The 12,382-nt window shown below is 38.7% G+C and overlaps 1 protein-coding gene across 2 annotated transcripts in view; it reads right to left on the bottom strand.

The window, feature by feature from the left end:
* The window catches only part of IQGAP2 (IQ motif containing GTPase activating protein 2), a 303,569-nt gene that overhangs the window by 240,512 nt on the left and 50,675 nt on the right, over positions 1–12,382 (bottom strand). For both annotated transcript variants that reach the window (XM_036278805.1, XM_036278806.1), the window contains exon 2: positions 10,108–10,207. In XM_036278805.1, the coding sequence (XP_036134698.1) occupies positions 10,108–10,207 (100 nt within the window). The remainder of the gene's footprint in view (positions 1–10,107; positions 10,208–12,382) is intronic.

The raw sequence follows: 12,382 nt of genomic DNA, 5'->3' as shown, positions 1-12,382 counted from the left end.
AAAGATTTGTATGCATTTTCTCTTTCCTTAAAAAAGGAATATAATATTTCAGGAACTTTCCTTGGGAAACACAATAGCAGCCTCATTCATAACTATTCGCTCAAATGTGATTTACAAATCCCTCTCCGTTTCTTGCCAAGATCCCCTCTCCCGTTCCCTGACCTTCGTAATAGCTCCAGTTGGATTTCCTTCCTCAACCCAGAGTTTTCCCAAAGAGGACTCTCTATCTTAAAATTACACACGTGTCCTAAAAATCTCAAGAACGGAAGTTCATAAAATAGATTCATTTTCATTATTCAAATACATTTTGCAGAGTTAACATAAAATCTACTCAGCAGTACTAATTCCTTTAGAAAATTAACTCCTGTATTTTAAACAGAGGAATCTCTGGCATCAGAGAGAAAGTTTCAAAGCCCTTATGAGTTGCAAACTTGTCTACACAGCCTCCTTTCAGCAAAATTACCACAGCAAAGAAACTATCAACTTAGCTTTAAGGGCCTCCCCAAACAGAGAACTTAAAAGCCCGCTTAGTGTTATCTAAAATGCTAGAGGAGCCCTGGCCGGTTTGGTTCAGCGGTTAGAGCATCAGCCTGCGGTCCAGAGTGACCCGGGTTCGGTTCCCGCTAAGGGCATGTACCTCAGTTGCAGTTTGTCCCCGGCCCTGGTTGGGTCATGTGGGCGGCAACCACTCGATGTATACCTTTCACATCGATGTTTCTCTCTCTCTCTCCTCTCTCCCTCTCTCTCCCTCCCACTCTAGCTGAACAAAAAATGAATGAATGAATGAATGAATGAATGAATAAACAAACAAATAATAAAATGCTAGAGGAATGAAAAACTTAGTTTAAAAAACGCACCATTCAGCCCTGGCCAGTGTGGCTCAGTTGGTTGAGCATCATTCTAAGCACTAAAAGGTCACTGGTTCGATTACCAGTAAGGGCACATGTCCAGGTCATGGGCTCCATCTCCAGTCAGGGTGGGCATGGGAGGCAACTGACTGATGTTTCTATCTCACACTGATGTTTCTCATTCTCTCTCTTTCCCTCTCCCTTCCTCTCTCTCTAAAAAGAAATAAAAACATTAAAAAAAAAGAAATTCCTTAAAAAAAGAAAAATAAGTAAAACAAAAAATTCACAATTCAAAAACATCACAGCATAAATAACCTTAGTACCACAATCATTTAGACCAAGACATCATTCAATTCCTGATTGGTTTCTGACAGTAACAAAATGATTTCCCCCCTTCAAGTACCTTTTCCAGGGTCAATTTCTAAAGGATATGTACAGACCATGTACATATCCCGTGGCCCCAGCCTTCTTGAATTCATGGCCTGAGTAATCTCCCCTTGAGCATAAACTGGATTGAGTCATTTGGTTCCAATGAATAAAATTCAGCAAACTATGGAATGCCACTTCTGAGACTAGGTTACAAAAGGACTCTGGCTTCTGCCTCACTTGCCCTTTCTCGCTCTCTCGTTCACTCACTCTGACGGAGGCCAGCTGCCATGTTGGGAGCTGCCCTACAGAGACCCATACGTCGAGGAACTGAGGGAAGCCTCTGGCCAAGAGCAGCGAGGAATGAAGTCCCCGGTCCACACGCCCATCAGGAACTGAATCCTGCCAACACCATAAGTGGGCTTGGAAGCCCATCTGCCCTGCCTGAAGCTTATGTTGACACAGCTTTGTGTGAGCCTGACAGCCAGAGGACCCACTTGGCTAAGCTCAGATTCCTGACCCTCAAAAATCATGAGATAAATATTTATTGTTTTAAGCCCCTAAGTTTTATTAGAGTAATTTGTTACACAAGGATAATTAATACATATGCCAGACATCCTCTGCCTCTCAACTTGGTGTGACGAGCTCTTCATGACATCATCTAGAACCCTCTAGCCTGTGGAGAAACATGCCCCTAGGATGAAGAGTCATTTTAAAAACCAATTCTCTCTCTTTTTTGGTCCTAAAAATATTCCTTTCTCACTTCCCTTTCCTTGCCACTAATAGTAATACTTTGATACTTAATCGATATGCACAGACTTCATCATTTTATAAACTGTGAGCAATAATTTCAGCCATAAATGATAGTAATAGAGAGGTTATCTCTTCCTCTCTTTATTCATTCATTCATTCATTCACTGGAAAATATTCTATGCCCTTCTCTGGATATCTTCCAATTCACTGTGGTATCATTAAATTATCTAGAGTTCTCAGCCTCATAATCCGTTGTTACATATATGGCAGGAAGAACTCATATCATCTAACTGCAATATAGAATTTTCCATTGAGACAAAGATTAAATTTTACCTCTAGGCTGGTAGTGTAGTCAAACCATCCAGAATCCTGTTTACTATGAATCTAATTTATTACCTTCAGGAGAACCAAAACATGAGAAACAGAGTACAATAAATTCTCATCAGTAACAAATGATAAGTCATTGCTGAGCATTAAATAAGTCATTCAAATATGGGAAGGATCTGATGTCATGATACCGTATAACAGGGTCTTTGACCCAGATGGGGATGTCAGGGAGAAAAGGACTCCCTGAAAAAGGGAGCTGCAATCTGAACACTGAGTAGAGTCTGACTAGATAAAGAACAGGAAAAGGTCCTGTGTAGGAGGGAACAGGGAAATGAAAAGGGGTCAGTGTGGCTGGAATATAGAACAGGGGACAGGGCACAACAAGAAACTGGAGAGACTGTAAGGACTGGATTATCCAAAGCCTATGAGGTCCTAAAAAGGCGCTTGGTCTTTATCCTAAGAGTATTAAGAAACAACTGGAAGTTTTGAACAGAATTGGCCACAATAGATGAGGGTTCTGAAAAGATTCAACTGAAGATGATATAGATAAAAGAACAAAGAGGACCAGAGGAGTGCAGAAACCATTTAGAGACCACTGCAGCAACCTAGCCTTCAGTGAGCTGGGGGGAGGATGGAGAGGTGAACATCTGAGAGATATTGGGAGGAGGATGGGCTGGAAACAGGGAGATACTCATGCATGAGAGATTAACAGAGCAAACAAAGGTGAAGGAAAGAATTTGAAACTCGTGAGTAAAGGCTTTAACCAAATAGTGAGCTTGTTGTTGCTTGATCTTCAGTTACCAAGATGACCCTAAAATGGATGCTCAAAAAAATCTATAAAATAGTGTTTAGATACCTCACATATCTTATGAGTACCATCTATACACATTTTATCTGCCAAATATCATTGACCTTATTTCACAGCTTTACTAAGGACCTCTCCAAGCCAGTCTGGTCAAAGGAACTTTAATAACAGCTTTAATCAGATAGAATACATATACTATACAATTCACCCTTTTAAAGTGTGTAATTCAGTAGTTTTTAGTACACTCAGAGTCATGCAACCATCATCCAGTCAATTTTAGAACATTTTTGTCTCTGCAAAAGAAATGCATACCCATTAGGAATCCCTCCCCAATCTACCTATCGCCTAGCTCTAGGTAGCAACTGTCTACTTTTTATATCTGTGGGTTTGCCTATTCTGGACATTTCATATAAATGGATTTCCCATATGCCCCTGTCCCCACATATGCATAGTCTCTCCCATTATCAACATCCTCCACCAGAGTGGAATATTTGTTATAACTGATGAACCTATATTAACATATCATAATCTCTCAAAGTCCACAGTTTACAATACAGTTTATCTTGGTGTTATACATTATATGGGTTTGGACAAATACATAATAATATTTACCTATCATGGTATCATACAGAGTTTTTTCACTGCCCTAATAAACCTCTGTGTTCTGATTATTCAGCTTCCTTCCCCCAACCACTGATATTTTTACTGTGTCCATAGTTTTGCCTCTTTCAAGACTGTCATATAGTTGGAATTATATAATATGTAGCCTTTTCAGGATGGGATTCTTTCACTTTATAATATGCATTTAAGGTTCCTCCTTGTCTTTTCTTTTTGCATGGCTTGCTCATTTCTTTTTTAGTGCTAAATAGTATTTCATTTTCTAGATGTACCATAGTTTATTTATCCATTCACCTACTGAGTATATCTTGGTTGCTTTCAAGTTTTGGCTACTATGAAAAAAGCTTCTATAAACATCCATGTGTAGTTTTTTTGTATGAACATAAGCCTTCGCTCTATTGAGTAAACAGAAGAAGTACAATTGCTTGATCATATGGTAAGAGTATGTTTAGTTTTGTAAAAAAACTGTGAAACTGTCTTCCAAAGTGGCTACACCATTTTGCATTTCCATGAGCCATGAATGAGAGTTCTTGCTGCTCCACATCCTTGCCAGCAGCTGATGTTATCAGTGTTCCAGATTTTGGCTATTCTTACAGGTGTTTAGTGATATCTCATTGTTATTTCATTTTGCATTTCCCTGATGACAGAGGCTGTGGAGGACTTTTTACTATGCTTATTTGTCCCTCTATATGTCTTTTTTGATGAGGTGTCTGTTAAGGTCTTTGGCCCATTTTTTAATTGGGTTGTTTTCTTATTGTTGACTTTTAAGAGTTCTTATATGTGTGAGATAATAGTCCTTTATCAGTGTATCTTTTGCAAATATTTTCTCCCAGTCTGTGCCTTGTTTTTTTATTCTCTTGACACTGTCTTTTGTAGAACAGAAAATTTTAGTTTTGTTGAAGCCCAACTTATCAATTCTTTCTCTCATGAATCATGCCATTGGTGCTATATCTTAAAAGCCACTGCCATAGTTAAGTTCATTTGGGTTTTCTTTTTTGTTACCTTTCAAGAGTCTCATAGTTTTGTATTTTACACATAGGTCTGATCTATTAGAGTGAACTTTTGTGAAGGGTATAAGGTCAATGTCTAGATTCACTTTTCATACGTGGATGCCCAGTTGTTCCTGTACCATTTGTTGAAAAAACCATCTTTGCTCCATTGTACTGCTTTGCTCCTTTAAAAAAAATCAAAGTACTATATGTACGGGAGACTATATTTGGACTCTGTATTCTGTTCCATTGATCTATTTATCTATTCTTCCACCAATGTCACACTCTTTTGGTTACTGTAGTTTTATAATACGTTTGAAATTGGGCAGTATCAGTCCTCCAATTCTGTTCTCCTTCAATATTGTGTTGGCTATTCTGGGTCTTTTGCTTCTCCATATATACTTTACAATCAGGTTGTCAATATCCACAAAATAACTTGCTGGTATTTTGATTAGGCTAGGTCTATGGATCAAGTTGGGAAGAATTGACATCTTGACAATATTGAGTCTTCCTATCCATGAACATGGAATATCTTTCCTTTTATTTTGTTCTTCTTTGATTTAGTTAACCCGAGTTCTGTTGTTTTCCTCATATAGATCTTGTACATAATTTATTAAATTTATGCTTAAGGAATTCATTTTTTGAGTGCTATGTAAATGTCACTGTGTTTTTAATTTCAAATCCCACCTATTCTTTGCTGGTATATTAACCTTGTATCCTGCAACCTTGCTATAATTAATTAGTTCTAGGAGATTTTTGTTTGTTTTTTATTCTTTCAGGTTTCCTGCATAGTTAACCATGTCACTTGTGAACACAAATAGTTTTTTATATTTCTTTCCAATAAGTATACCTTTAGTTGCCTTTTCTTATTTTACTGAATTAGCTAAAACTTTCAGTACAATGTTGGAAAGAACTGGTGAGAGGAGACATCTTTGCCTTGTACCTGACCTTAGTGGGGAAGCTTTGAGCTTCTCAACATTAAGTATGATGTTAGCTGTACGTCTCCTGTAAACAGTCTTTCTCAAGTTGAGGCTATTCCTCTCTATTCCTAGTTTACTAAGCATTTTTATCAAAAATAGATGTTAGATTTTCTCAAATGCTTTTTCTTCATCTATTGATATGATTATATTGTTTTTCTTATTTAGCCTGTCGATGTGATAAATCACATTAATTGATTTTCAGATGCTGAATCAGCCTTGCATACTTGGGATAAATCTCACTTGTGATTTATATAGTTCTCATACATTGATCGATTTTATTTGATAACATTATTTTTTATAGCTGAATAATGTTTCATTGTATAAATAAACCACATTTTGTTTATCCATTCATCAGTAGATGGACATTTTGAGTTGTGTTTACTTTTTGCTCATTGCTTCAACGAGCATTTGTGTGCAAGTTTTTGTATGGACATAGACATAGATTTTCAATTTTGGGGGGTATATACCTGGTGATGGATTTGCTGGATCATATGGTAACTCAATATTTAATTTTTTTAAGGAGCAGCTAGACTGTTTTACAGCCCATTTTACAACCCAACCAGCAATGTATGAGAGTTCCAATTTCTCTCCATCCTTGTGATCACTTGTTATTGTCAGCCTTTTTCATTATAGCTATCCTAGTTTGAAGTGGTATTTCATTGTACTTTTCTTTTTTTCTTTTGGTTAATCCTCACTTGAGGATATTTTTCCACTGATTTTTAGATAGAGTAGAAGAGAGGGAGGGAGGAGGGAAGAAGAAAGAGAGGGAGAGGGAGAGAGAGAGAGAAATATCAATGTGAGAGACATACATTGAAAGGTTGCCTCCCACACAACTCTGACTAGGCCTTGACTCGAACTTGCAACCCAGGTACATGCCCTTGGTCAGAATCAAACCCGAGACCCTTTGGTCAATGGGCTGACACACTAACCACTGAGCCAAACTGGCCAGGGCATCATTGTACTTTTAAAAAAATTTTTTTTATTAATTTTTAGAAAGGGAGAAGGAGAGATAGAAACATTGATTAGAGAGAAACATTTATTGGCTGCCTCTTACATGCCCCTACTGGGGATTGAGCCCACAACCCAGACATGTGCCCTGACTGAAAATCAAACCAGTGACCTCTTGGTCCATAGGTCAATGCTGAACCGCTGAACCACACCGGCTGGGCCATCATCGTACTTTTGATTTGCATTTCCCTAAAGACTGGTGTTAAGCACCCTGTCCCATTCTTATTGTCCATCTGTATATCTTATTTGGAGAAATGTCTATTCAGAACTTTTGCCCATTTTAAAATTAGACTATTCACTTTTTATGTTGAGCTGTAAGAGCTCTTTTCATATTCTGGAAAAAAGTCTCTTATCAAATATATGATTTGTAAATATTTTCTCCCATTCCATGGGTTGCCTTTTCACTTTCTTGATGGTATCCTTAGAATCAAAAGGTTTATTTTTTTATAATGTCTAATTTACTTTTCTTTTTGTGCTCATGTTTCTGGTGTCAAGTCTCAGAAACCATTGCCTAACCCAAGGTCATAAAGATTTACTCCTGTGTTTTCTTAGAAAGAAATGTATAGTTGTGGTTCTCACATTTAGGTTAACAATTCATTTTAAGATAATATTTGTATATGGTGTGAGGTAGGAATCCAAATTCATTTTTATGCTTGTGTATATACAGTTGCCTCCGCATCATTTCTTGAAGAGATTTTTTTTCTTCATTGAATCATCCTGATCGATTGACTTTGGGGTTAAACTAGGCTTTCATTCCTGGGACAAATCCCATATGGTGGTGTACAATCCCTTTTTTATGCCACTGAACTCAGTCTACTAGTGTCTGGTTGAGAATTGTTGTATTCATATTGATAGGGAATATTGATCTATAGTTTTCCTGAGGTATGTTTGTCTTGTTTTGGTATCAGATATAAAAACTAGACAAAGATATTGGTATCTGGTCTCAATAGAATGAGTTGGAAAGTCTTCCCTCTTTCATTTTTTTGGAGTTACATTTGTAAGAATAGGAAGTTTTTTTTTTTTATTACTAACTCAATCTTTCTACTTGCTATAAGTCTATTTAGTGTTTTGTTTTTATTTCTTCTTGAGTCAGTTTTGGTAGTTTGTGTCTTTCTAGGAATTTGTCCATTTCACCTAGGTTCTGTAACTTGTTGGCATATAATTATTCATAGTATTCCCTCATTGTCCTCTTTATTTCTGTAATGTTGGTAGTGATATACCTGCCTGAATGAAGGAGCTCTTAAATTGTGTGATATTATCACAGAACCTTGAAATCAATAAAATCAAAGTTAAAGATATATTGAACTATTACAGTTCTGAATTTTTAATACATACAAACTATAAATTCTTCCAGTTCTCACTTATGGAAAGGAAGAAAAGACAGAACCAATACATTTCTAGTTAAATACACCTAAGTCACTTCAACTGAAATAAGAAACAAGAAACAGTTCCTGGCTAAACTGGCACATTCAAAGTGTATCATTTAGTACAAACTCAATAGGCTAAGCCAGCTATACTCACACGGACACAGATACATGCATACACTGTAATAAACTCAGCATGACAAATTCCAAAGGCATTAACATTTGTCAGAATTCTGTATACTATGCTTTCTGAAATCATGGCATACATATTAATGTATCTATTCATAGCCACTTAATTTTCACATACTCCATGACCAAAAATCAGCTTTCCCGAAAGTCACAAAAAGTGTTCAGGTCTTAATAAAAGATTCATAAGTACATGTAACAAAAGTATCCTTGTAAAACACATTTATGAAAACCATCTTAGAGGAAGAACTGTATATTGTATAGTCTTTTCTTTTAATGAAACTATTCCTAAGGAAGCTTTCTTCAGAGAACCTAGGCTAATTGTTCTGTTGACTTTTCTAAAACAAAATTCAACTATAGAATTTTGAAAACACTACAGAATATGGCAACTTTCAAGCTGTACTGATACAACTTTGATACATTCAGGAGTAAATTATGCTTCTGTTATATACAGCTGACCGGCACTACAGTTTGCAGAATATTTATACCTTCTTGATTTTACTTGATTTTTAGGGAAAAGGTCCATAAAGTAAGTAGGCCAGGTGGTGGTATCATCTTTATCATCCCATCACAGAAGAGACAAAACTGAAGTTCCCACAGAGTAGACAGCCCACCCAAGGTCTCACAGCTCTTGATGTCGAAGCTGGGACCAGGAAATTCAGTCTGCTGACTCCCACACACCTTCTCTGACACTGCTTTCCACTCACCACAAACAAGGGGCAAACTTAGAAAGCAAACCATGTGTCAGGAGGAAGTTCCCACTAACTCTCCTTAAACTTTTTCATTGAAAGCATGCTGATTTTAAATGTCTATGAATCACTCTCCTTATCTAACTTTTTAGCAACTTGACTAAGAGCATGTTTTTAATAATCTCAGACTGATAATGAGTCTTCAGTGACCTGCAACCTAACTGTAGACTTCAAAGACATGTTAAATAACCTTTAAAACTTAGTCTTTAGAACTTAGAGTTACAAGACAGTGTTAAATATGAAAAAACCCTGGGAAATGCGCTTTTAAGCAATTTTAAGGACAAATCAGCATGTGTCACTAAATGTTCCACACAACATTGACTAAAAACCCTCATTCTTCTAGCTTTGTAGATAGCTACATATTAGTGATCAGAGGTGATTAACACCAATGACCATTAACTAAATGTTTATTTTCACTATAGATTAAGAGAGCTGGAATATACCATCTGTCCGTGGAACAAGACTTGTCGCTCCATTACAGCACAAAGCAATAACCAGAACCTAACTCAGGGCACATGGGCAAAGGACAAAGTTCTTCGGATCCCTCTGGCACAGAAGCCTAAGTACAAATACCTTCTTTATCTTCACTTTCTCCTTGGAAAGCCCAACATTTACTTATCATCTGAGAAGTCAATGTGAGTTTAGAGAACATATCCTAAGTAGTCACACCCATGAATTAAAAAGGAGATTGCTGTCATAAACCTACCCTCTAGCTTAGTGACCAATGGACTTCAGTCCAAAATGCTATTGTCCTACTGGGCATTTATAGTCATTGGGGTGAGTGTGGGGGAAAGATCTGAGGAAGCTCTGGGAGAAAAGGAAGTTGATTTACGTCTTTGCTGCTCCCCCCCATCCAAGCCAGTGAGATGAAAAATTTGAAAAAAATCTGCAATTTGCCCAAAGATTTCCTGGGAGGCTCTGAAGAAGGAGCTAGTGCCTTGACCTTGGCTGTGGTAGTAACTTTTTCTCAATTCTGCTTGATCGTTTACAAAGCACAGGTGGTTCTTCTCCCTTTACCCTGCCTGCTATCCACAAGAGTGCAAATGAGTTCTTAAAGTACAGTGCCCCAAAGCTTATGTCCAAGAGAAGGTATGCAAATAGCCCTCAGTCTCACCTTTTGGCTTCCTCCAGGTGGCATAAATATTCATAAGCGATGTTCTGCCGCCGCCTCTCATCCATCTCCTCCGCAGAGAGCCTTTCATCATCCACAATAGCTGGAAACAGAGGATAACATCACATTACTCTACGGGCAGCGTTCATCAACTAAACACCTGAGACGATCAACTAGAAAACTCACATGCAGTTCAACATGGAGCGCTGAGACACAGGGTACTAAAACTCCAAGCACAGAAAGAGATTTGCTTTGATTTTTACATTATATTTTTTCTTTCTTTTTTTTCTTTATTGATTTTACAGAGAGAGGAAATGAGAGAAAGAGAGAGACAGAAACACTGATGAAAGAGAACATCGACTGGCTGCCTCCTGCATGCCCCCACTGGGGATTGGGTCCACAACCTGGGCAATGTGCCCTGACCGGGAATTGAACTGGCGACCTCGTGGTGCATGGGTCGACGCTCAACCACTGAGCCATACCGGCCGGATAACTTAATATTATTTCTAACCAAAAAAAATGCAATAGCAAAGTATGTGTTGAAATTACTAAATAGTAGAATGAGAACAGCAATCAGATTTCACAAACATGATGTCATAGGAGTTAGACAGACTCAAATCCATTAGAGCATGGTCTCCTTGCAACAACTTCCATTCACAAGCTTGTGGAATTGGTCCAGGGGCTCAGCTGGGACCATCCTGGAAATTCTGGGGTTGAACAAAGAATCTCCAAAGACCTGTGTTTTCTTATTCCTAGAGGCAATTAAGGCTTCTCATCCAACCCAAATCCTATTTTACAGATGCCAAAGTCTCTAAAATTCCTCCCTCACTTATTTCTTCACCTTTATGAGACTAATATTCCTGGTCAACAGCTATCCAGAAGTAAAAAGCAGTGGATACAGCAATGGACAGAGTTTTTAAGCCCACACTCTTTATTCCAACACAAGCCCAGTTTACAAACGTCCATGCTTCGGCTTTGCTTTTCTGTCGAGAAAACGGCCTCCCCGCTTCCTGGCCGCACTTCCTCTGGCCTCAGTCCCCACAGCACCCACAGCAGCCAACTGCCACAGAGCCAACTCAGCTCTCCGTTTACACGACAGCACTCCTTTCTCGTAAAGAGGACCCCTTTGCCCTCTTCAACCCTGAGCTTGGATTCTGATGGCTATGAAACAAATTTGGCTTCTTGTTTGTTCAATTACTCATCTAATGAAGGCAACGTGCGCATACAGCAGGGATGGTCACACAGGGCAGGAAGGGCAGTGTTTGCTTTATTTGTTCCCCAGCTGCTAGCTCCAGTCACCCATTTTTACAAGCGGGACCTCTGGCCCCAAGCAGAAGAGATAAGAACATGAAGGTCACCCATCCATCTCTAAGAAAGGCCAATCCTATGCCCTACTGATGGGGGCTCCGAAACATGATCTTGGCAGTCAAGAGAAATTTAGATCAAATTCTGAACTCTAACTGGAGCAAGTACAATGCTAAACACGTAAGATCTAAAAATAATACCAAACCCTAAAATAACTCATATATGTCTTAGATGATTATTTGTTGAGAACGTACTTTGTTTCAAGGCCTTAAGCAAAGTGTTTTCTATGCAGTTCCTCAGTTAAGCCTCATGATTCTGTGAGGCAGGTAATTCATCCGACCCTACCCTTGAGCCAACAGGTCGAGAGATCATCTGCCCAAGCGAAAGGCAGAAACATCAGGGCTAGAAATATTTGGATGGGAGAAAGAAAACAAACAAAAAAGCATGGAAGAACTTGGGGAAAGCCTCTGTCTGCGGATGAGGAGGAAAAGAAACCAGTGGAAGGAGAGGGAGGTGAGCTCTGGCAGAGCAGCAGGATGGGCTGGTGGATAACACAGGCAGGCCCCAGAGCAGGAGCTTCCCCTGTGTCGCCACCCAGGCATGGTTCCTACCAGCCCACTGCCCACGGCGGCTCCACTCCTTACACAGGGAGCCCTCGTCCAGACCACTGGTACCAGTACAAAAATTTGAAGTTATCAAAAGCAACTTCCTTTTCCTTTTCTTTCTTTTTTTAAAAACTTTTTTTTTCCTTTATTGATTTTAGAGAGAGAGGAAGTGAGAGGAAGAGAGAGATAGAAACTCTCGATGTTTCTCTCTCTCTCTCTCTCTCTCCACTTCCTCTCTCTCCTTCCCACTCTGTCTGAACAAAAAATGGAAAATTGTCCTCGGGTGAGGATAAAAAAATAAATAAAGAAAAAAAAGAAACATCGATGAGAGAGGACATCGATGGCCGCCTCCTGCATGCCCCCCACTG

This window comes from Molossus molossus, unplaced genomic scaffold, assembly GCF_014108415.1.
Source record: "Molossus molossus isolate mMolMol1 unplaced genomic scaffold, mMolMol1.p scaffold_m16_p_3, whole genome shotgun sequence".
NCBI classification, from domain to species: domain Eukaryota; kingdom Metazoa; phylum Chordata; class Mammalia; order Chiroptera; family Molossidae; genus Molossus; species Molossus molossus.
The sequence above is the reverse complement of the archived record's forward strand: the minus strand, read 5'-3'. Positions and strand labels throughout refer to the sequence as shown.